We start from the raw sequence: 26503 nt of genomic DNA, 5'->3' as shown, positions 1-26503 counted from the left end.
GGAAACTGGCAGAACGAAATTGACATTAATCAGATAGGGAAGATCCTAAGGGGAACTGATTGGGGGAGCTTATGATCACACCCAAAACATGAGAATTTATGGTGAAACTGGTGTGCTGAGTTCTGAAAAGCAAACTGCCATAAAAATATTCACACCTGTGATGCTTAATTTCAGATGTCAATGCGATCATGGGGTGCCCAGATATTGGTTAAACATTATCTCAGGGTACACGTTTGAGGGTGTTTCTGGATGAGAGTAACATTTGAATTGGTAAAGTGAGTAAAGGCCTCACATAACTCCTTGAAGGTCTGAATAGCACAAAAAGGCTGAGTAAGAAAGAATTCTCTCTCTGCCTGATGGTCTTTGAGCTGGGGCGTTGTCTTCTTCTGCCTTTGAATGTGGACTCAGACTGGGAACACACCTTCAGCTCTCCCGGGTCTCCAGCTTGCTCACTGCAGATCTTGGGGCTTCTCAGACTCATAGCCATAGGGGCCAATTTTTAAATAGTAAATCTCTTTATAGACAAATACAACACCCTTTGATAAAGTAACCCCATTCCTGGAATTTGATCCTAAGAAAATGTATAATTTAAAAGATTTTTGTAGAAGAAGCTATGTGCATAAAATTATTAACCACAGTGTTACTTATAATAAAAGAAAACTGAAACAGTACACATGTTGGACAATTGAAGAATGGCTGACTAGACTATAGTGCTTCCATTTGAAAGAAAATTATGCAGCCATTAAACTAGTAATCATGAGGACTATGTAGTAACATAGGAAAGTATTTATAATTAGGGGTGGATTTATTAAAAAAAAAAGCAGAACATTGAATTATGTAATACTATAGTTATAATAAGAAAAAGTAATAAAAAGAATCCATATGTTTAGGTCATGGGATTACATAAATAATTTTAATGACTTTCCTTTACCAATATGACATTTTAAAAGTAATAAATAAAAGGTGAAAATGGAAACAATGAGGGAGTTGAATTATCAGTGATTCATAACGAGGGTAGGTTTCAGACTTTAAAGATACTAATACTTGGGTCCCACCTTGTGAAAATTCTAAATACATAGGCTATGTCACCTATATATTTAAAAACACAACACACACGCGCACACACCACCCTGCACCCACAAATACAAAGGTGATTCTGATGTATGCTGGTTGGCAAATTCTCAGCATAAAGTTTCACAAATGTATGGAGAATAAGGAAGCTATTCCAGTGATATCGCCTGGCATCACTTATGAGGCAACTTGGGTAACAGAGACCAGGCTGTCTTCAGTGGCAGGCCAGGAGCCACTGCCCTTCGTGTTGGTGGCTTGTGGGCAATCTGAGGCGTTTCCCTCTGAGCAGGACTGCTCCACGAGGCGGACGGCCTCCAGGAACTCATTGATGTCAATGTGGCCGTCCTTGTTGAAGTCAATGCTCCGGGCAAGGTCACAGATACCGTCGTCTGTGATGTCCATCTTCATATGGGAGCTGAACAGCTTCCAAGTCTGCCTGAACTCGTCCAGTGAGATGAACCCTTACCAGAGAAAGGGAAGTCATTCAGTTAGTCTAGTTTTCAAGGTTCATTTTCCTCTGACATTCTTACAAGAACACCTGCTCTCATCTACTAATTATTATTCTCCCTATAAGAAGTTCTCATTCAGTTGGTCTTGACTCTTCTCTGCCCAAGCCCTCTCCTATATAGACTGCTGGTATTGTTCAAGTACTTTTCTGGTTTCTGCCATTTATTAGCATTGCTATTACTTCCTTGGCTTCCAAAGGGCTTCAGTAGAGAGCCACGTACTCAGGAAGAAGACCAAAGGGTGGGAGGGAAAATATTTGCTGTGTCAGAAATGACAGGAAAATGAGTGTCTTTACCTGAATGATCACTGTCTATGATCCTAAAAATGGTCTCCAGGTTAGATCGGTTGCGATACAGTGTTGCCAGCAAACTCGACTGTATGTTCTGTAAGAAAAACTCACCTTACTTCTGTATCTTATGTTTAGCTTTTCCTAATATATAATCAACACACAATCAATCCTGACAATAAGACACTCTTAGAAAAACCTGAAGATGTTTTATCATCTCTTCACCCTCAACCCCCTTCAGCCTGGCAAATGCTCTAATGCAGCGGTTCTCAACCTGTGGGTCACGACCCCTTTGGGGGTCGAATGACCCTTTCACAGGGGTCGCCTAAGACCATTGGAAAATACATATATAATTACATATTGTTTTTGTGATTAATCACTATGCTTTAATTATGTTCAATTTGTAACAATGAAATTGGGGGTCACCACAACATGAGGAACTGTATTACAGGGTCTCAGCATTAGGAAGGTTGAGAACCACTGCAAATGGCTTAAGAGTTTGTAGCACCTGGTAAAAATGTTCTAAAGTTGACCAGGATGGTCGCTGCACATATCTGCGAGTATACGAAAAATCATTGAACTCTACATTTCAAATGGATGAATTGTATAGAATGTGAATTATATTGCAATAGAGCTATTTTAATAAAGTACCTAGCCCAGAGCTTCAAATACATCATGCATTCAACAAGTTTTATTGAATAAATCCTTTTTTATTTTATTTTTATTTATTTTTTAAAAATATATTTTATTGATTTTTTACAGAAAGGAAGGGAGAGAGATAGAGAGTTAGAAACATCGATGAGAGAGAAACATCAATCAGCTGCCTCCTGCACATCTCCCACTGGGGATGTGCCCACAACCCAGGTACATGCCCTTGACCGGAATCGAACCTGGGACCCTTCAGTCCGCAGGCCGATGCTCTACCCACTGAGCCAAACCGGTTTCGGCATAAATCCTTTTTTAATGGAGGAAGCAGAATGAAATCAAAGAAGTCAGACCTGGGTTTGAGTCTCAGTTCTATAACTTAGGAACTCTATGATCTGAGGTTGGTAGCTCAACCTCTGTGATCAGGGTCCTCATGAGTACAATGGGGCTGATAATACCTATCTCTTGGTGTGATTTTAAGGATAAACTGAAGCAACATATGTAAATCCCTTACTGTAAAGTCTGACACATGGAAACTCAACAAATTGTTGTCCCCTTTTCCCATTCATCTTCCTTTTGGGGTTCTCAATATTTGGTTGATCTTATTCAAAGTTCTCCATAAAGTTCTTACCATTTGCCACAGCATGGATGGAACTGGAGAGCATTATGCTAAGTGAAATAAGCCAGTCAGAGAAAGATAAATACCACATGATCTCACTCATTTGTGGAATATAATGAACAACATAAACTGATGAACAGGGACTGATCCAGAGACGGAGAAGCATCGATTGGACCGTCGGGCCTCGGAGGGAAGGTAGGGGAGGGTGGGGGTAAGGGGGAAAGATCAATCAAAGGACTTATATGCAGGCATATAGGCCTAACCAATGGACAAGGACAACAGGGGAGTGAGGGCATAAGTGGGGGGAGGGGGATAGGGGGTAATGTGGGGATAAGGACACATATGTAATAACTTAATCACTAAAAAAAATTAAAAAAACACACAAAAAAACACAAAGTTCTCCATAAGGGGCTTCATGGTCCACAATATGCCCTCATCCACCATTTTCTCATCATTACCTCATGACTCAGTCTTTCTTTGGCCAAGTCCTCCAGCCAGGACTTGTACTCCAGCATGTTATCTGTGGAGCTGTTCACCAGCTGTGGCCTCAGCATCCGCCATGGCAGTCCTAGATGCAACACAGACTCCACAGCTGCTGCCCAGTCACTCAGGGTGATTAAACCTATAGGAAAAGGGCTAACTTGTTGTCTTGTCACCTATAAGCCCAGTTTCCTGCCCAACAGTGGGTACCATTTTAACCTGACATTCTTCTTACTATCCGTAGGTAATAAAAATATTATGCACTGTCACTATTTTTGTTGGTCATGGTCATGAAAGTAGAGCTGCCAGATAAAATCCAGGATATTCAGTTAGATTTAAATTTCAGACAGGCCAAGAGGTATAAGTATATCCCAAATACTGCATGGGACATACTTATATTTAAAGATTTTTATTATCTGTCCATAATTCAAATTTAATTTGGCATTCTGTTTTTATTTGCTATATTCGGCAATACTACTGGAAATCACACAAAACTCAGACAAATAACAGGAAAAACCATTATACAAATGCAGCACTGGTTGTTTACTTGGATAGGAAAAATATTGTTATGACTGTATGACAGTTACTGCTGTTTTTTAACATGAGTACATGTAGTTAATGTCCATTACACATTCCAAAAGACAAAATTGCCAGTTTTTATAATAGAATGAAGAACAGATAAATACACACTTGACAACAACAAGAAGTCAAATCATTAAAATTTGCTAATCTTGGGCAAACTTCTGTAACCTGCCCCACCTGTTGCTTTTTGCTTAGTGCTGGCCTTGTCACCCTTCCCTTGACTTCATTTCTTTTCACCATCTCCACCTATATTTAGCCAAGTTCATATTGTTAAGAGCATGGAATTTTAATATTTAGAAAAGATAACTGGGGCATTAACTTGAATTAAATGGAGGAAGTAGTCAAAGAAGTCTTTTGGGCATCTGTTCATTCAGCAAATATTTGTTTGCTAATTACTGCGAAACAAGTTTTTGTTTGTTTTTACCAGCTTCCTTCTCTTACGAATATCTTACTTGATTAACTTACCAGTGTTACCATTATCATGCTTCTTAAATTCCTCAAGAAGATCTGAGGAATGAGCAAATAACTTTCCCCGCAGAGCTCTTAGAGCTGACTCCTCTACTCTGCTAATCCTGGGATAGAAGAAAAAAAGGAACATTTTACTAAAGAAGAAATAGTCATGGGTTTTTACTATATTTTGCCTCTCTCATCTTTTTTTTTTTTTTAATATATTTTATTGAGTTTTTACAGAGAGGAAAGGAGAGAGAGAGTTAGAAACATCGATGAGAGAGAAACATCGACCAACTGCCTCCTGCACACTCCCCACTGGGGATGTGCCCGCAACCAAGGTACATGCCCTTGACCGGAATCGAACCTGGAACCTTTCAGTCCGCAGGCCGACGCTCTATCCACTGAGCCAAACCGGTTTCGGCATCTCTCTCATCTTTAATATCCCAACTTCCCAAGGGCTCAGATTTTGAGGGAAGTGCTCCACCTCTTACTTCTGTCCCCGCCCCCCTGCTGCCCCACTTTTCCCTGCTGTGCACAAATAGGATAAATTTGAAGTATTCTGTGGAATGCTGCTGTCCTGCCCAGTATAGAATACTATGGTAAAGTTATGTGACTTCACTGTCCCTCAGTTTGCCCATCTGCAAAATAGGGATAAAAATGTTACCTGCCTCACAAGATTATTGTGAAGAATAAAAGAGTAAATTCATGTACTGCACTTAGAAGAAAGCCTGACACTTAAAAAGCACTCAATAAATGATATGTTTTCAAAATCATGCTTTCCTTGTAATTTATTATTACATTAAACAGTCACAAGGCAAGATTTATGAATAACAAAATAACACTTATTTCGTTTTCTCATAGTTACAATACCCACTGAGGTGGGTAAGACTATTATGCCCATTACAGAGTAAGGAACAAGCCTAAGGTCACATAACTAATAAGGGGTGGAGCTAGGAATCAATCTTGACAGGTGGACGCCAGGCTGGCTAACCTATTACTGTGAGATGTGGATTTACACCAAAAGTAAGTGAATTCTGAGTGAGGATTTCTCTAAGTAAAACACATGATCCTGAGTTCTTGTACAACAAGACATCAATTATGGCTGGTCAGAAGCACTTCCCCCCTTCCTTCTAAGTTCTCCATTGTGGTCCAAATAGTTGAAGTCGTTGGACAAGTGACTTCTGGGTGCTGAATCAATGAATATTTCAAAGAGCTGAGTGATCTTTCACTATGTTATTAAACATATTATTTATAGGATTCCCTACAGTGACTCCTCTTGTAGTGACAACACTGAAATCATATGAAATCATGGCATTTTGGGTGCCTGGGGCCCACCCTTGGATACTCTAATCTGGTGGAACTGGGATGAAGTTCAGATGACTGATTTTTTTTTTTTTTTAATAAGGCTCCACAGATGATTCTGCTGCACAGTAGGTTTAACTACTATTGTTTGGTGAGTTTAAATTTTCATATAATATTTCTTTTTAAAGTAATGCTGGCCTTAATTTTTTAAATAACTTGACTGTTTAATAACTCTGAGTGTTTTGGACTCAAGAATGATTTAAAATAATGTATTTTTATAGCACTCTCACAAGGCAGATGCTAAATATTAATGTGTTCTTTTCAATGGATTTATACTAACTTTGTTTTGATTTCGAATTTAGTTCATCTGATAATTTTAAAAGCTGGTTTAGTACCACTAAAACTGTATCTGTTAGTAGCTTTATATTCTGGAGCCCACTTTTTGGTGGGAGGCAGTATTGTGTAATAAGTGTATGAGTTCTTAAATAAGACTACCTGGGTCAAGGCTAACTTTCACTGCTTATTAGCTGTGTGACCATGGGCCAGCTGATTTAACCTCTGTTCCTTAATAATTTCATATATAAAAGTAGAAATTATTACATGATGTATTTTATAAGTTCATTGTGAGACATATATGGTTTATAATAACACTTAATGTGTGGTATGTTCTAACTAAGATTACAACTCAGAATCATCCCAACAAAAGCCATTTAAGTAACATTATATATTTCCTTCCCAGGAGGAAAGGGCCATTGTTAACAGGTTGTGTACACTGAAATCCATCTGCCAAATCCCCAGATAGTACAGGGACCTTTGGCTGGGGTTGATGGGATAGCACAAATTCTTTAAGGATGAGAGAGAACAGAAGAGTGGCCCTGGAAAGACTTGGTGGCTGGTCCATGGATTTTACCCACGATGCACCCACTGAGGAAAACTTCAATAAAAGCAAATTTGCAGGAAACAAACTTGTTCCTTCCATTAATGAGGAGGAGGTAGAGATTTTGGAGTGTGTGGAGAAGGAAGAGGCCCCTGCCTATAATGTCTACGATAGATCCGCCTTACTTCTGAAAGAGCCAAATTCTGAATTCTCACTTAGAATTTAGATGAATGTAGTAACATTTGACACTTCAAAGGTTCCATAAACACTATAATTCTGCTTTTCTGAAATCACTCATGGGAAAGTCTTGCCTTTGCCTCGTGGTCAGCATGTGGGTCGCCTCGTTAGCTTGATACTGCACGATGTGTGGGGTCAGGGCTGGCCCCAGTTTGACATAGGCCCCTCTGTTACTGCCAACTGCATAGTAGTTGGAAGCAGAAAAGATGGTTAACACCTAAATCAAGAGAAGAGAGACAGCCACTCAGGTTCACTGGAGAAACCTTTGCCCTCCATCCTAGAGGGTCCAACCCAATTTCAGGGGCTGCTATTTCTCCTTGACCTCACCTATGGGTTTATTTAAAGTCATTAATGCTAGTAGGGCAGGAGTTGTGGCCCAAGTAATAAAAACTTGAATTCTGATAGAACATCCACAACATACTTTCTTCACATTTTTGTCCCAAGTAAAACTAGGAGGAGTCAGAGGAAAAATTTCATTCATTCAACTTAGAGGCCAGCTGGGCCCAATGAACTGAGGCGGCCATTATAATCAGCACGCAAATAAGCTACCAACTAGCTGGTGGGAGGCCTCAAAGCAGTTTCCCACAGTGCCGAGCCCCCAAGATGCTCTGTGAAAAAAATGTCCATTGTCAATATATTGGAAAATGCTAAACACTGCATCTTTTTTTGGAGATTTACAATGAATATAGGAAATTAAAAGTCCTTAGAAGTCCTGTAATAAAGAAACTTATATAAGTATTTAACTAAACATTTCTCATATTACTTGATCTCTTATTTTTTCTGCATGGAAAACTGTTATTCTCCTGTAGAATTAGTATTCCTGGGAATACTCTCACCCAAATAGTATTAGCCTAGGCAAACACTGCAGGATTTAGAAGTGCCCAAAGGTTAGGCAGGAGCAGACAAACAAACCAGAATCCCTGCCTGGGGCACAGTGAGAAGTCCTGTTACTCTGTGCTGCTGTTTGAGACATATGACAGCGAGCAATGGGACTTAAAGAACAGAGATGTGGCGGGGAAAACCCCAGGCCATATTTGCATCCATGAGATGAAAGCAAACTTCCCCTTACTCTCCTCTCAGGGTATTGGTGAGTGGTGGCCTCAAACAAAACTGAATTTTAAAGAGGCTCTAAAAGCCATTGATAAATTACTGTGAAGGACTCAGTTATGGTCTGCAAGTGGGTAACAAATACGAGGCACAGTTGGTTGTGCAAAGCCTTCCAGGCCTGGGAGGAGCAATAGGGACCACACCTGTGCTACTGCAGAGGGCCCACCCACCTTGCGGCTGTGGCAGAATTCATAGCCTTCGGGTTTGCACTCGTGTGAGCGGATCAGGAGCTGCAGGTTGTATTTCTGTAGCAGCTGTTTGGTCACATTCGGCCCGAAATAGCAGCCTCCTCCTCGAACAGTGTTGGCCTTGCAGCCCTCCTGAGCCATGGGATCACTCCACAGAATATCTACAACCTGGAGAGAACAGAGGTGGTGTCTTCCCTAAAAACTAGACAGATCCTCATTCAGAGTCATTTCTACGAAGAGAGGAAGAAGAAGAGGAGGAAGAAGAGCAGAAGGAACAGCAATGAAGCGAGTTGTAATCTTTTTGCTGATGGAAGGTTTTGCTTTCAATTGGGAAAAAAAATGCAACATCTGTAGGACCCAACAAAGTGAGGTGCACTAAAACGAGGTATGCCTCTATTTTGGCAAGCACTGTGAATACATCCTTAATAGCCATTCTTCTTCCTTGCCAACAAAACCCTGATTGGGCGTTTGGGGTGGCAATGTGCCAAGCTAAATATTTGCTTTCTCAGCCTCCCTTGCAGCTAGGGGTAGCCATGTGACACAGTTCAGAGATTTTGGAAAAGCCTTTGGTTGCCTGTTAACAGAGGAGGACAGGAGCTACTGACAGCCTTTTGGGAGCTACAGCAGCCATCTTTCTGACACATTAAAACAAACAAAAAAAATAAAGCAATAGCATCCAAGAAATTGTGGCTTACCTTTCACCCCAGCGATGTTAGGTCACTAAACCAAGTTTACTAGGCAATGGAGCCTACATCTTCCCATCCTTCACAAAACTAAAATATATGAGTCATCAGGCAAACACTAATCTCTTCCTGGGATGTTCTAACACCAGGGATAGAGAAAGGCGGGCAAAAAAAATACCCTGAATTTACATGGAAAGATGAGATTTGATGTTTTTTTAAATCCTTGGTCCCTCCTGATGGCAGCCAAATCCTAGGGAGCAGCTCCCGGCCACACCCACCTGCCTCCACTCCTCCTGAGTCGGCTCCCACAGTTCCCCAGCTGCAGAGTCAGCTTCTGGGTTGAAGACCCAGGACTCCTCCTTCTCCTTGATCACCGGGAAGCCTGCTTGCTGCCGGCACTTCTCCAGCTCCAGGTCCACGGAGCGCCTCGCCTGCCGGGAGAGCCCTCTGGGGTCCAGGGGGATGCTGCAGGGGATGCTGGAGGAGCGTCCAGCTTTGTGGGTCTTGTGGGAGCTGAGATGAAGGGGCGAAGAGGGGAGAGAGCGGCTTTGGGGGAGAAACCACGGGGAGAGGCTCCCTGCAGAGCTCGTCTGCTTGGCTTTTCCCTTCTCCTCCGCTTGCTTCTCGTTCTCTTTTCTTGTTTTGCACCTCAAGGTGGAAACAATCTACAAACGTCCAGAAAACACAGATGAGGGAATGAAACCAGAGGTCCTTTTTGAGCATCAAGCCAATGCTCCTCACAATGGGGTCCACAGATAAGTGCTGGCCTGTGAACGGTTTGTCCTGACCCCGGACAAGAGAGGCACAGAACTTGGGAGTGAGCCTTTAGGAACTTCTATAGCCAGTTGGTAGCGCTACAGCACTCAAGCACATGATCAGTGGCCTTATATTTTTTGTTTGAATTTCATTTTTCTAGTCATTCAGATTTTACAAAAGTATTAATCTGTGAAAAATTGGAAATTAATTGCCCGGTTGGCATGGCTCAGTGGTTGGGCATCAACCTATGAACCAGGAGGTCATGGTTCGATTCCCAATCAGGGCACATGCCCAGGTTGCAGGCTCGATCCCCAGTGTGGGGTGTATAGGAGGCAGCCGGTCAATGATTCTCTCTTATCATTGATCTTTCTATCACTCTCTCCCTCTCCCTTCCATTCTGAAATCAATAAAAATATATTTTTTAAAATTGGAAAATTATGAAGCCTGGTCCTTCACCACAGATAGCTGGATAAATGCTAACCTATGTCATGATTTCTCTCTGGGAGCTTAGTGATTTTAGACAAGGGTGAAAAAGGGCACCTCTCCCTCAGGAAGACGAGTCCTTACTGGCTTTTCTGTTGTTTCACAGATACTACAACAGAGGAGAAGAAATGCTTATGGCTGAGAAATGCAGGAACAGGGAAATCTTGACCCTTGCTGTGAGATCACATTTTACAGGAGTGCTAGCTCACCCGTTAGCTCACCGGGGCAGGAGCACCTCTTTTCAGCCTAATTGGGAAGAGGGTTGAGTATGGTCCCTCTCACTGACTCAGAGTCATCATGGTACCGGCACCAGGATAAGAACGTAGAAACACAAGCAGAAAGAATTCTGATCATGGGAAGAGAGGGCCAGGCCACAGCGCAGAGCTGTGGCATCGAGCAGCCATCTGTGGGACACTGAGGGACACGCCTCCCACGGGGGTACCAGTGACAAAGGTCTGGTGCACAGCGGGCATCTGTGCACCACAGAATCAGAGAACACGAGCCTTATATCTTCTGCAAATAGATATAAGGACACCAGAAGCCTTGTCCTGGCGTGGACCGGCTGAGGGCAAGGACAAAGAAAGCCACTCGGAGAGGGTCAGCAGGACCTGAGTGATGTGTGAGGAGGAGTCCAGATGAAAGAGAACAGAACAGAGGTGACTCTCTAACACTGGACAAGTGCTAAGTATGTCCTAGGCAGGTCCGGCCCTGGGCACAGAGAGCGAAAGGCCACAACATGTGAATGGACTCATAGTCACCTCTTGCTCTTCTCGTTGCCAACTCACATGGAGGGCCAGACTGTCTCCCTCAGGTACCTTTATTTTCTTATTATCTGCTTCATGAGGCATCCCTAGCTTTGATTCTTAAGGAGAATAACAGTGCTAACATTTGGAGAGCCCTTTCCTGGGCACTTTATATGAGCTAATAGCTTAACCCTGAGGCCACCCCTATAAAATGCCATCCTCCTCTATAGTTTCACATGAATTAATTCATTGGGCGTCACACCTCAGTGAAGTAGCATCCTTATTTATAGTAGAGATAAGAAACGGAGGCACCAAGACTACACCAGGGCTGAATCCAGGTAACTGGCCCCAGGGTCCATTTTCTTTGTGTTTTCCTTCCAAGTGGCCCTGAACTCAGATCGAGACATCACCCCTCCCCAGAGCTTTGCAAACCAGCTGCTGGGAAGTTAGCTTTTTGCTAAGCCACAGGAAGCTCTAGCAATCTTTCCCGAAGTCCCCACTTTTTCTATCTATAATAATAAAAGCGTAATATGCTAATGAGACCAGAGTTCTGGAAGGATGACGTTCCAGACAAAGCCGGGTCCCAGGTGCCAGAGGGAAACTGGTGCCGGCAGCCGAGGGAAGGAAGGCCTACTCTTGCACGAATTTCGTGCATCGGGCCTCTAGTATTTACATAATTAAATGTGATTCTTCCCATGAGATAATCTGATCTATCATAACTTGCTGTGTCTACCTGGATGCAGCTGAATAAAAATGTTTGAATTGAAACAAACAAACAAAAAAACACACAAGGACAATGAGGTACCAGACAACATGCAGAACTGACAAAGGAAATACTAAGAGCTGGTTTTACATCACCTGGGACCCTCCCTCTCAGTCAAGAGCATGAAAGGGCTGAGACTGTGGAGACATTGAGAGGAGTTTTGCAGGGAGCTACTGAAAATGCTGCCGGCCTCCCCGCTTCCACCTTTGCCAAGGGGTTAACCTTTTCTCTTCCCCACACGGAGTTTGGTGCGCAGGGACACATAACATCTTTTAGTCATCAGACCTCAAGGAACCATAGTCAAACCAAGTAGATAGGACCTGAATCCAGAAACCTCAGACTGAGCTGGATGCAAGTGGATGAGACTTGAGTATAGACGCCCTTGGGGAGGGGATGAACATGATTCTGTGTGTGGGAAGAAAGGCGTGCATCTGGGAGCCACAGGGACAGACTGAGCAGTGTTGCTACACGAACATCTGTCTATCCATCCTCCTTAGTAATAGAAACCCGGATTCTTACAGACACCCCCTGAAATAAAGACTACACCTTCCAACCTGCCTCTCAGCTAAGTGTTGACCTATGACAAAGCTGTGATCATAGATTGTGCGTACAAACAAATGTCCTTAAAGGGGAGGAGCATGCCTTCCTTCTGCTAACTTATGCTGGCTAGACTGGGGTCACGATGCCTGGAGCTCAAGCAGCCATGTTGGGCCATAATGCAACCTGGGAACCTGGGTCTCCGATGGCTTTGTGGAGTTACTCTATACCAGTCCTGGACTGCTGGCCTCCAGCTTCTATTTACATGAGAAACAAATAAATATTAAGGCATTGTTATTTGAAGTTGTCTGCTACTTTAGCCAAATGGAGTTAATACTATTTCCACTTACTGAGTATAAATTTTGTAAGGCAGATGCACATATATTTTCATTTAATTCTCACAACGTCTATGATATAGTTATTCATATCCCTACTGTACAGTTTTAGAAACTGAGGTTACACTAAGTTAAGTAACTTGTTCAAGGTTGCATAACTATAAGTAACAGAACGGTTTTCTTTTCATCATAGACCCTTACACGTGTATGGTATCTTATGGCTTCTCTACTCCAACTATTATTAGATCGGGGATGGCAGCACACTAGCTCCTCACTTTCATGTCCATGGCAAACATCACTAATTGGTCACAGCAACTTGTTCCCTGAGCCCAGCCGTGGATTCTCAGTCCTTCTCCTTTTAATGGTCTAATGCAGCAATTTTCGAACTGGTGTGCCATAAGAATTTTTAAAACATGCAACACCTGAACATTTATTCAGGGACACTGACCTCTTTTCCCTTAGATTGTCAAATTACTAGTAAAAAAAAAAATGACAACAGCTAACACAATAGCCATTCAGTGTGAATGGATAAAAATTATAAAAATTATACCTATTTTTTTGTCAGATCAGTAAAAAATATATTTTTTGGTGTACCACAGAATTTTATGTGCTATGAGTTAAAAAAAAAAGAGGTTAAAAGTTGCTGGTCTAATTTTAAATATATATATATATATATATAATGATTTCAGAGAGGGAGAGAGATAAAAACATCAATGATGAGAGAGAATCATTGATTGGCTGTTTCCTGCATGCCCCATACTGGGGTTCAAGCCCACAACCCCAGCACATGCCCTGACTAGGAACTGAACTAAACTGTGAGCTCCTGGTTCATAGGTTGATCCTCAACTACTGAACCACACTGGCCAGGCCTTTTTAGTCAACTGGAGTCAGCGTGCAAGATAACATTTATTTTATGTTGATAGTGAAACGGGGTATTTTGGTAAAATGTGCACTAATTTCATTATCCAGTCAGTACCTTGTGCCTGTCTAGTTTAGACAAAAGCTCTAGGTCAGTCGTGTCTGACACACCACCGTGAAGAATCAGGACTTTCTCATCCACCAGAGTGGCCAGTGGAAGCCAGCAGAAAACATCTTGCAGTCTTTGTAGTATTTTCTTGCCGTGTGTCTGAAAAATGATATGCACAAGACACTAAGTTTCAAATACTTCAGCCAACTATTCAGAGCTCAGAGAAACTTTTGCTTTTCGAGGCAGCACACCTTATATTTTTGCATCACTTCCTTGGTGAAGCCATATCTAGATTTAAAAGCAAAAAAATAGATATTAAATTTAGTGACAATAGTTATGACACAATTGCATTTTTATAAAATACATATTCTTATACATGTACTTAACTATATAGAAAAGAGACTAATCATCAAAATGTCTACAATTAAACATTATCTCTGGGTAGACAAGTTATCGTATATTTTAATTTTTCTTCCTTTTGCTTATCTGTATTCCTTAATATTTCTGTAGTTAAACTTTATTGTTTATATGATAAAGATATGGGTATGTAAAAAAAATTTAATGGTCTTATTAGAATAGTAGGATAATGTGTACATTTTTTAAAAAAACTTTTAAAATGTTATATCTTGTGTATCTACTTTATAAAATTGAAAAACTATTTTAAAAAGCCTCTAACAGATAAGGAACTCTGACAAAATAACTTTTTACAATTGCAACAAGTAAATATCAAATACCAAGCATGTTTTGGTTTTACCGTAAGTTCACCATGTGGTCCTCATGGTTTCCACGGTTAAGATGGAACTCTTTGGGGTAAACCAACATGAAGGCAAAAAGGACCATCAAGATCTCTACCGAATCCTTGCCTCGATCCACAAAATCACCGTTGAACACATAGGCTCGCTCTGGGGATGGGAGGCCATTCTTCCCAACAAGGATTCAAGTCCCAGAAGAGGCAGAGAAAGAAGGGAGTAGGAAGTCAGGTTAAGCCAACGTGTACTTGACATTTACATCAGATCTAACACCAATTCTGAGTTTTTGGCTCTCCTCCAAATGTAAAACGTCAGTAAGAGGTGGAAATATTTTCTATTGGTCTTATATTTCCTTTCCAGCCAGGCTGAGGTTACGACATGTTCATAAAAAATAAATGTTTTACGCAAAGCCAGAGTATTGGAATGTGGTATGTGCAAAGGACACTGAACTTGTGATCCAAAGGCCAGTTTAAAGTCCTGGCAGCATTGTTTTTAATTAACAATAACAACTGCCAGAGATTCCTTAGGATTAAACAACATAATACATGGCAACATGCTTTGGGAAAAGCAGTATATCTATAAAGTTATATTACATAAACAGAATATTCATATACTATATGTTGCTATATGCTCTGCATTTTATAATTAAAAATTGATATGAAAATAGCTTTCAACTGCTTTGATAATAAATGATTCTCTTTATTTGAAAAAAAGAAAATCAATTGCTGAATAATGATTCCTTCTCTTTATTAACCTCAGATTTTGTATTTTTTAAACAGTTTATATAGTGGAATGTAATGCAATGTTGGCTTTTATATTATATATTTTCTACTGTGTGTTCTAATATTTTCTATATGTATAAATATGCTATGTATATCTAGTATTTTAAAATCCAAACAATACTTAATAATTTGTTTATTAGATACTGTATTCAAACTTCTAAATTATACCTCAGAGAAAGACAAACTTAAATTGAACATTCATACCTTATAAAATATGAATATTAAGTCATCCAACTGACCATGTAAATCTCCTAACAAAAACAGAAAAGGAATATCAGTTTTGATTGGTCCTTACCATTGTTTCTCATTTTTTTACTCTAAAAAAGGAAAATACCCAGAAAAAAACTAACAAGGTTAAGAAACTTATGGTTAGTCATTTTTCCACATGTAAGATAGGAATAATTATTAATTTCCCTTGTTGCAGGGGTAGTTAATATTGAAAGCAGAAACACAATATTTCTCCTGCATAATTATCATAAATAGTAAACAACCTGTCTTCTTACTGAAGCAAAGATGGGGCAGAATAGCACAGGGCTGCAAACCCAGGCGAGAATGGAAGACATTTCACCCGTCTAGAACAGAAGCTGCAACTCACCTATGGGTCAGTCTTGCAAGATTTTTCAAGAGAAGTTGGGAATCTCGATTTTAATATGAAATCCTCTAATTTTCAAATATTGGAAACTAATTTTTAAAATTTAAGACAATTTCAGGACCTATCTGTACACTGCATGTTCCTAGAAGTGCCGTTTTACAATACTTGCTGTACCACAGTCTGCCTCCCCTAAATTAAAGGGTGGGGTGTTCATCTATAATATAAAGTGTGGGGGACCATCTAAAATATCCCTGAAAACATAAGGAGGTGGAAAAATTGACACTAACAGGATTTCTGTCTGGGACAATATATATGGATGGCAGGAATATTCACTAAGCTTTAGGGCCTGGTCAAGCAATCTATATATATAAAAGCCAAGCGACTGGAATGCCAGAACGACAGGAACAACTGGTTGCTTTGACAGGCACTGCGGCCCTGATCGCCCCCTTCCCCAATTGGGGGCAGGGCCCCTACCTGTGCACGGATTCATGCACCCGGCCTCTCGTTATAAATAAACTAACAAGGGAGGGTCTGCAGGGTTTTTGTTCTGAATGGAGAGCATGAGTTTGGGGTCAAATATGAATTGCTTGGGAAAATAAAGAAGAGGCTGGCCCTGTGACCCCCTAGTCCTTCACTGAACCACCTCTAGTTTAAGAAACTGGAGCAAATATGCAATTCTCAGTGTGAAGGAGTGAAGTCGGCCTGCCCACATGGCCATTGAGTCCCGTCCTCCTCCCCCTACCCCCCAGCCTTGCCTTTCCTCCTCCCCCATCACAGGCAGAGTTTTCTAGTTTGGGTCTAGCATATAAAACCAATTCAGACCAGCTCTTACCACACACTGTGATCTCCTCACTGTAACAGGTGGAGACCCGATTGATGTTTGGCAGCTGTACCAGATGTTTTCTGGTTTCATGCAAAAGATTCAAGACATAGCGAGCATGTAGCTGCTACTAGGAGGAAGAGGAGGGAGGGAACAGAACAACACTGATATTTGTGAGGGAAGATGGGCCTCCCCAAAAGTGAGCCTAGTCAACTGCCCCTGGGACCCTATGCACAGATCCTTTCTTTTTCATCCATTTCTACCCTTGTTTCTGCTTTTCACCATCACCCAAATGTTGAACTAATTTCCTCTATCTGCTCTATGAAATCCCCCCTGGCCTTTAGCTGGGGAGAAACACATGATTGTTCAGCCAAGTATGAATAAATGCACGCATGCTGATGGTACCGAGTAATCCTGACATTACTGAGAAAATCACCCCAACTCCTCCTGCAGTGAATTAATTCATATGAAAGAGGGGAAGGATTAGAATGTGGCATAGAGCCAGAATCCGACCACTTTTCCCCACCTCTGCTTCCACCACCAGCATTTCAAGCCACAATCGTCTTTCGCCTGGACTATTGCAGTAGCCTCTTGACTTGGCCTCCCTGCTTCAGCCCTTGCTCCGTCCACTCTATTCAGCACAGAAAATGATTACTTTTAAAAGCAAGCCAGATGATAGCATTCCTGTGCTCAATGTCTCCCCATCTCTTTCAGAAGAATAAAACTCACCCCGTCCTCTTTGCCTCCATCTCCTAATACTCTTTCCCTGGCTCCCTCCTCTCTGGCCACAATGGCCTTCCCACGGCCCCTGAGCAGTCCAGGCAAGGACCCGCCTCAGGCCCTTTCCAATTGTTCCCTCGGCCTGAAATGCTTTTTCCCCAGATGTCCACGTGGTGCATTCCCTCACCACCTTCATTTGACCTTTGCTCAGAAATCACCTTTTCAGAGGCCTTCCCAGACCACTCGATAAAAATGCCCTCTCTCCCACCTAGAACTTAGTTGATTCTTTGGCATAGCTCTTACCACCTTCTAATACACACAATTTACTTGGGGACTGAGCAAGTAATAAATAAACTGTTCTGACAAGGGAGGGCCTGGCTATTTGCTGGGATTTTGTTCTGAATGGAGAGAATGAGTACATCATTTACTCATTTATGGTCATTTATTATGTGTCTGTATCCCACTAGAATGTCAGCCCCATGAGGACAAGGAGCTGTGTCTGTCCTGCTCATTGCTATGTCCGCATGTCCAGAACACGCTGGTACATACCGGTGCTCAATAATTATCTGTGGGATGGATGAACAAAGGGGGATTACATTATTAGGAGAAGTTTTGAGTGCATAGGACCTGGTGATTGATCACAGGTCCTGGCTAAGCAAAGGAGGAGTGAATGGAATCTCTCCAGTGAACCCATGACACAAACACCCTAAGTCTGGGGCCCTGCCTTCTGCTCTGCTCTGCTCTCCCCCTGCAGGTGACCAGGAGTTGGTGGTGACTCCAGTTCCTAGGTGAGCTTACTTGTTTCAGTCTGAAAGCTTCCACCAGGGCAGTTGCGTGGTCAGGAAGGAGTGGGAAGGAGAGGCGTGGCCCCGTGTAATTGTCTGGCACCTCTATGGATTCATAGTCGCTGCATTTCTCTACCTCAGAGTCCCGGGGGACTCTCTCCTCAGTAAACATGCGGTTCAGGAAATCCCCTGCCAGGACAGAAAGGGTGGCGGCTTACAGACATGCAGTCAGTCCACAGGCAACACAGAGGAGGTTTTCCTTGGACCAGACAGTAGGTCCTCACTTAATGCTGTCAATAGGTTCAGTGACTTTAAGTGAAGCAACATACAAGAAAACAAGTTTCACCATAGGCTATTACATATAAACAAGAGTTATGTTCCTGCAGAATCTCGCCAACCTTATAAAGTGTGAAGTGGCCAGTCTGGCATCAGCTCCAGCACAGAAGAAAGAAAGAAAAGAGGAACGTGATGACAAGTTAGGATGGGCAGGAGGCAAAGGTTATGTATGTCCTTGTGTCAATTCCCTTCTACTTTTATTTTAAAAGATTGAGATGTGTCAGACTTAGAAAGGATGGAAACTTAGGGGCCTAGGTTTGTTAAGAAGAAAAGAAAACCCTGGCCAATTTAGATCAGGTGAGAGCGTCGGCGTGTGGACTGGGTTTGATTCCTGGTCAAGGGCATGTACCTTGGTTGCAGGATCCCCAGCCCTGGTGGGGGCGTATGTGGGAGGCAACAAATCAATGTGTTTGTCTCACATCTCTCTCTCTCTCTCTCTCTCTCTCTCTCTCTCTCTCTCTCTCTCCCCTCGCCCCCCCCCCTCCTCCTTCCCTTCCACTCTCTCTGGAAATCAATGGGAAAAATATCCTAGGGTGAAGATTAGAAAAGAAGAAGAGGAAAAGAAGAAGGAAGAAGGAAGAAGGAAGAAGGAAGAAGGAAGAAGGAAGAAAGTTGAAGGGAGAGGGGAGGGGGAGGGGGGGGAGGGGGAGGGGAGAGGGAGGGGGAGGGGGAGGGGAAGGGGGAGGGAGCTGCCAATATATGGACTCAGGTTCCCTCTGCCTTCAGGTGGGATCATTCGGGCCTGTGTTTTGCATTATTTCCCAGGCACATTCAGTTGTTAGCTTTCTTGGCTGCCTTCCCTTCCCTGAATCCCTTCCCACTCCTTCCCCACCCACCGTTTCCTGTATTTAACAAATACACTCCTTGCACTCAAACTCTTGTCTCCAGGTGTGCTTCTGGGACAACCCAGAATACAAGTCCACTCTGCATTTATTTGTGGTCCTCCTTGCTCATTCCCAGCTGTCACCAGATTCACATTTTCACTCCCTGTGCATCTCCCACCTCTCCCCCAGACCTACGACCCCGAGACAGGAGGATGTGCCCTGTGGCAGCCCATACTCACTCTCATTGTGACTGCTGGGGGTGAAGTGGTCCACAAGGTAGCTGAAGAAATCGTGGAGCTACAGAAGAACCCAAGAAGACTTGGCTTTAGAGGTGAGTGAGAAGAGACCCAGGAGTGGTCCAGATCAGCTACACCTCTGGGCACCTGGGCCTTGCTGCCCAGGGGCTGGAAGGCGGAGCCGGAGGCGTCCCACATCCCACCGCACCTTGACCTGGTCTTGCTGCCCAGCATACTCCATGGACTGGAAGATGCTCCAGGTGCACTGCCGCCTCATCTCCAGGCGTGCCATGTAGCGCCGGTACCATCTCTGGATCAGGGCCGCTGCCTTGAAGGCTGTGACATGGAGGGGGAAGCAAGCCTGTGAGCTGGGGTTCCCTGGGCCTGGGAGGAGGGGAGGGGCACCTCTCCCACTGTAATGTGGGGACAAGATGGTGGAGAAGGCACAGACCGTTAGTGCTGGTAGGAAGGACTTGCCTTCCCCCTGGCTGGGGTGCTCCTTTCCCTACTTATGCCTCAGGCCACCTCCATTCTTACCTCTTGGTTCTGCTCCTATCACTGGAGGCGTATTGGATTCCCACTTTTTAATGAAAATATTTAAATGAGTGGAGATGAAAAGGCTGGACTGTCAGGATTCTGAGGAGGATATGAAAACTGGAGCGATTGCAAGGATGCAGCATCCTTGAAAAGTGGGATAAAGCAGGTGTTGGTGGGGAGGGAGCATTTTGATATTGTAACAATACACCGACTGTCAGGAGATCTGGGTTCTGGGCCTGAAACTGTTTTGACCAGCTTTGTGGCCTCAGGTGAGTCACCTTCGTGGTCCTCAATGTTCTCATCTGGAAAAGGTGATGAATTACATCATGACCGGGGAAAACAAACAACAGGAAACATGCACATTACGACACACTGTAGGGTCAGGCGGCGATGAGCACGTGCTGGGTTCTGTGCTGCTCTCCCCATATTCCGACATCCCCGGCTGTAAGGGTCCCCATCGCAATACCGCCACGACGGTGCTGCCTATCGAACACACAGGCAGCCTTTGGGCTGTGCTTTTGCCAGGACCTGTGCTGGGTGACTGTCACCACAGGATGGCCTGAGGACTTTTAATTCTTCATATGGGCTTTGGGACCTGTGGTCCATAGAGCAGGACAACTGTCCATATAAATAACTAGATTCGTCTTAAGCTCAAGTCCTGGATGTGCCGCTGGTGGTGAATGAAGTTATTTGTAGATAAAGCTGATTCGCACAGGAAAGCTTGCAGGTTCACCCAGGTCAGCCGCGTGAACGGTAGACAGACTGACTTAATATATTTAGCTTGCATTAGGGAGCTAATACAATTCTTGCTGATTTCCCTAAGAAGAAAAATGATGGTGGAGTGGGAAAAGAGAACCTGGGAGGAATTTAAGCAGAGCTGAATTTGATTTCCTATGAGTGGGAAAAAAGTCATACCATAAATATTTCTCAAAGGCACTTACTAAATTATAAGTGATGAGGTTGAAGCTCTATCAATTGCATTCTGTAAATGCATGTTCAGAAGAGTGACAGACATGCCCAGGTAAGCTCTACAGATTCTTTAAGAACACGTGGGAAACACTTGGAGATCCGGACCTCGCCCTAGACTTGTAGCATCAGAATCTCTACAGGGAACCCAGAAATTTGCAGATTTAACAAGCTCCACATGTGACTCTTTTTTAAAAAATTAATCTTTATTGTTCAGATTATTACAGATGTTCCTCTTTTTTCCCCCCATAGTTCCCCTCCACCTGGTTCCCACCCCCTCCATGCCCTTACCCCCTGCCACCGTCCTCATCCATAGGTGTAAGATTTTTGTCCAGTCTCTTCCTGCACCCCACACCTCCTTCCCCCCAAGAATTGTCAGCCCTGCTTCTATTATATTCACCAGTTTATTCTGACTTAATTTTTAGGTTCACTTGTTGATAGATATTTATTTGTTGTCACTTTGTTGTTCATAATTTTTATCTTTACCTTTCCTTCTTCTTCCTCTTCTTAAAGAATATCCTTAAGCATTTCATATAATCCTGGTTTGGTGGTGATGAACTCCTTTAGCTTTTTCTTGTCTGTGAAGCTTTTTATCTGACCTTCAATTCTACATGATAGCTTTGCTGGGTAGAGTAATCTTGGTTGTAGGTTCTTGGTATTCATCACTTTGAATATTTCTTGCCACTCCCTTCTGGCCTGCATGGTTTCTATTGAGAAATCAGCAGACAGTCTATGGGTACTCCCTTGTAGGTAACTAACTGTTTTTCTCTTGCTGCTTTTAAGATTCTCTCTTTGTCTTTAGCCCTTGGCATTTTAATTATGATGTGTCTTGGTGTGGTCCTCTTTGGATTTCTCTTATTTGGGGTTCTCTTCACTTCCTGGACTTGTAAGTCTATTTCTTTCATCAGGTAGGGGAAGTTTTCTGTCATGATTTCTCCTAATAGGCTTTCAGTATCTTGCACTCTCTCTTCTTCTGGCACCCCGATAATTTGGATGTTGGTACGTTTGAAGTTGTCCCAGAGGCTCCTTACACTATCTTCATATTTTTGGATTCTTTTTCGTTTTGCTTTTCCAGATGGTGTTTTTGCTTCTGCGTATTTCAAATCTTTGGCTTGATTCTTGGATTCCTCTAGTCTGCTGTTGGATCGCTGTATATAATTTTTTAATTTCAGTCAGTATATGTTTAATTTCTGACTGGTCCTTTTCCATTTTTTTGGCATTCTCATTAAGATCCTTGAGGGTCTCATTAAGATCCTCGAAGGTCTCACCAAGTTCCTTGGAGGTTCATAGAAGATTCTTTTTTTTTTTTTTTTTTTTTTTTTGTGTGTGTGCTTATCATTACTCATTAAGGAAATGATTTTTTTTCTTTTTTCTTTTTATTTTATTGCTTAAAGTATCGTAGAAGATTCTTGAGTAACCTTATAACTGTGGTTTTGAACTCTATGTCCTCCATTAGTTTGCTTTCCTCCATTTCTTTCATTATTGACATGTTTCTTTGTCTCCACATTTTTGGCTGACTGTGAGGACCCACTGTGTCTACAGTGGAAGAACTGCTGTGCTGGAGACACCCTTATGGGGTAGGACTTGCTTCAGTGGGGCTTTGGTGCTCACTGAGTCTGCTTCTTGAGTGTGTCCCTTATGGATGTGAGGAGTTGAAATCTAGTATCTGACCAGGAGTACCCTGGCTCCTGGATCTCCAAGTCAGCCACTGTGTGAGTCCATCCAGCAGGGGCTACAGCAACATAAGCAGATTTCTCCTCTTTGTTTGGAGTTTGGAAGTTTTGGAGCTTTCTGATCCAGCTGCAGTTTGTTAGGCTGCAAAAGTGCAGGTGATTGCTTTGTGCCACTGCGCACCTCTTGGGTGGGGATGTAAATTGAGTGAGGTGGGGTCTCAGAGAATCACCAGGGCGGAGCAAACAGCAATGGCTGTCATAAGCCGTCTCCGAAGACTCCCATCTCTGCGTCCCCGAGTCTCGTGCCCCCACAGCAACAATGATCCCTGCGAGCAGCTCTGCGAGAAAGTCACCCTTGCTTTCCTACCCGCTGCAAGACAGTCCAGTTTCTCCCCGTAGGAATCTGGGACACCACAGTCTCGCCGTAAATGAGTTCAGTGCATTCGAGAGCTTGTATCCCCTTCCTATTGAAAAAAACCCGCTCACCCAGGTGCAGCTGCCTTGCACGCACCTCCGTACCTCTGTTCTTGTCGCCTCTGCACCTTCTACTTGGTCTCAAAGCGCTTTTTTCTTTCCTTCTAGTGGTAGAACTTCCACTCGGTCAGCTTTCCCGTGGTTCTGGATGATAGCTGTTTTGTCTTATAGCTGTATTTTTAATGTTGTTGTGGGGGGCAGCACGTACAGGTTTGTACCTTATGCCGCCATCTTGGTTCTCCACATGTGACTCTTACTTGCATTAAAGTGTAACCAGCACTGAAGAATATCATGGCCATTAAGTTTCCCTGAAAATGTTGTTTGCTAACACCTCGCCTCACGCATTTTAAGGCAAGTACTGCCAAGTAGACATACTTATAGCCTGTGTCCTGCTTCGGCCACTTAGGGTCAGGGGAGCAGGCAGCGCCTCTCTCTGCCTCTTTATTCTCCCTCCAGTTCTCTCTCTGGGGCTGGGGTTATCTTTAATTGAGATGGGCACTGTGAGGTACAAGATAGTTTTAGATCCTTTTTCCCATCCTCCCTCCCCACAGCACAATACATTACACTTGAGTACTTCTTGCTCCGGTATTGTGTAAACCAAATGCTAGGGTGCAAGTTACAAATACACCTGATTGCTAAGACCCCATAGGAAGATGCTAAAACCCCATATGAAGAACAAGGCAATCATGTAGGAAGAGAGCGGCTAAAGGGCGCCAAGGCTTCAGATACTGAATGAAGAGCTGTCATAGAGGTAGAGCTTCCAGCCCCAGCTGCCTTGAGGATCAGAGACAAACCACCCCAGCTGGACCCTTTTCAAATTTCTGACCCACAAAATCATGACCAGAATAAAATACTTGTCTTAAACGACTAAGTTTTGGGATAGTTTGTTACACAGCAACATATAATTGGACCAGTAAATGTATAAATGTTTTACAAAATTATAAAACAAATTAAAGTGAAAACCTCAATCTCTAAAAATCCAAAGCAAAAGTTAAACAAGTGATTCTAACCATGTATAAGTTGGTGGCATCACCACACAGAAAAGAGTTACTGCAAATGACTTGAAAGTTCAGTAATTTGTACATCCCTAGTGGATATATCTGAAGAACAAAAGAACTGCAAAGGACTCTTAAAGAGTTTTCAGTAATCATATCGCTTATAATAGTATTTTTATATTATTCTGAAACTGTTCATTAAATTTCATGGGACAGAGTAAATAATACTATATTGATGTCATTAAGGATAAAGAGAAAAGAGATTCTATATAATAGAAGGCTAATATGCAAATCGACCAAACGGCAGAATGACCAGTGGCTATGATGCGCACTGACCACCAGGGGGCGGATGCTCAACGCAGGAGCTTCCCCCTGGTGGTCAGTGCACTTCCAAAGGGGGAGCACCGCTCAGCCAGAAGCCTGGCTCACGGCTGGCAAGCGCAGCGGCAGTGGCAGGGCCTCTCCTGCCTCCACTGCAGCGCTCAGGAGCAGCAAGCCCAGTGGTAAGGAGCAGCCAGCAGGCAGGCAGTAAGGAGCGAAGGGTCCGAGACTGCGAGAGGGATGTCCAACTGCTAGAGGGCACAGGCCGGGCTGAGGGGACCACCCCCCCTCCCCAAGTGCACATATTTCATGCACTGGGCCTCTAGTATAAATATATCAAGATTGATAAGTAAAAATATTGTGATCCTACATACAAATTGGTCATGATTATTTTTATTTAAATAATATATTTTTTCTGAATCTATTCACTAAAATAATATAGAAATAATAACTGACCTGGTAGCAATGAATACCCTATACCCTGGAGAATAGCTATTCCTGGTCTGGGATCAAAAATGTGCAAGTTGAGCCTAGAACAGGGGTCCTCAAACTACTGCCCGTGGGCCACATGCGGCCTGCTGAAAACATTTATCCGGCCCACTGGGTGTTTTTGCCGTTGCTGCCTGTTGCTGAATTTGTTCATAGTTTTTTTTTTAACTATAGTCCGGCCCTCCAACGGTCTGAGGGACGGTGAACTGGCCCCCTGTTTAAAAAGTTTGAGGACCCTGGCTAGGACATATTGCCCAACTACAAAGCAAGGAATCTGCAAGCTTACAGAGATGCACAGGCCCCTGTAAACACGGTGCTGTCACTATGCCCTCAGCCTCCGCCCACACCTCCACTGCTCTCCTTATCCTCCTTTGCTGGATCAGCCTCTTTCTACCTGATGCTTAAGTACTGGTATAAGTTTGGCTCTGTCCTAGGCCCTGGTCTCTGATCTGGTTTTACTCTCACTCTAGGCTACTACAGTGACCCTCATGGTTTCAACAACCACCTACACTCTGATGCCTTCCAAATGCACATACCTCCAGCCCAACATTCCCCCCAAATGCAGATCTGAATATGCAGCTGCCTATTTAGCACTTCCACCTGCATGTCTCATGGGCACCTCCAACCCAGAGTGCAGAAACTCATCATCAGCATGTATAAACTCATCATCTTCCCTCTAGTCAAAGTTGGTTCTTCTCCTTTATCATTACATCAGTAAGTGGTATTATCATCTACACAGTGTTGTTAGCCGGAAACCTGGAGATCATTCTTGACGGATCCTTCTCCCTCACCTCATACATCTAATCAGTTAGATTCTGTCAAATCCACCTCCTGAATATTATTGTAGTTTACCCTATTCTCTCCATCTCTACTGCCACCGACTCTGGACTAAGACGTCATCACCTCTTGCTTAGATGACTTTGGTAGCTTCTAAACTGTTCTTTCTTCTCCTTCTCTTACCCCCTTCAATCCCTTCTTCATGGAAGCCAGAAGAGTCTTTTAAATAAGGGTCTTTTAATATTAAAATCTTATTATAGAACTCCTATTTTTAATTCCTCAATGGTTCCTCATGCCTTTGGGATAAAGTTTAAAATTCTATAAGATCTCAGGGCTTTGGTCTCTGTCTACCTCAGCAGCCTCATGTCATGCTACCCTCTATCTCACTCACTTCAAACCATTTAGTTCCTTGAATATGCCTCCCTCCTACCTACTTCATGACCTTTGTGCTGTACCCTCTACCTGGAGTGCTCTTTCATCCCTTTTTTCCCCAACCCATGTCACTCACTTATATAGTTTGGGATAAACCCCAATGAACAGCCTGACCCCTTGAGTGTATTTTAATTCTGTCAAATATACTTCACCAAGTCCTAAGATACTCAGCTGAACATTCTACTGGTCATAGCACAAGAAGAAGCTGAAGAGTTGCATGAGGAGAAATATAATGGTTTTTGCTTCTATCATGACAATTCCCTCCTTTGCAACATAAACTTTGGGGTACCCAGAACTAGCTCAGGAGGTGGGAAGCACATACCTTTTTCTGCATTCTGGAAAGCAAAATGGTGGTGGGTTGAGGCGCCACTTCCCAT

At 43.0% G+C, this 26503-nt stretch overlaps 1 protein-coding gene across 1 annotated transcript; it reads right to left on the bottom strand.

Annotated features, from left to right (window-relative positions):
- Window positions 1-901: 901 nt before the first annotated feature.
- PPEF2 (protein phosphatase with EF-hand domain 2) lies at window positions 902-26503 on the bottom strand (the record flags this gene model as incomplete). Its single annotated transcript, XM_081090656.1, has 16 exons — window positions 902-1532; window positions 1874-1961; window positions 3587-3750; window positions 4656-4762; window positions 7131-7273; window positions 8334-8519; window positions 9313-9699; window positions 13628-13777; window positions 13870-13906; window positions 14373-14539; window positions 15354-15400; window positions 16574-16688; window positions 18080-18255; window positions 19466-19523; window positions 19671-19798; window positions 26449-26503. The coding sequence occupies 16 exons, from the start codon at window positions 26501-26503 to the stop codon at window positions 1249-1251; spliced, it is 2292 nt and encodes a 763-aa protein (XP_080946782.1). The 3' UTR covers window positions 902-1248.

The sequence above is a fragment of the Myotis nattereri genome, assembly GCF_964212035.1.
Source record: "Myotis nattereri genome assembly, chromosome: 1".
Taxonomy (NCBI): Eukaryota; Metazoa; Chordata; class Mammalia; order Chiroptera; family Vespertilionidae; genus Myotis; species Myotis nattereri.
Note: the sequence above shows the minus strand (reverse complement) of the source record. Positions and strands in the feature narration are given on the sequence as shown.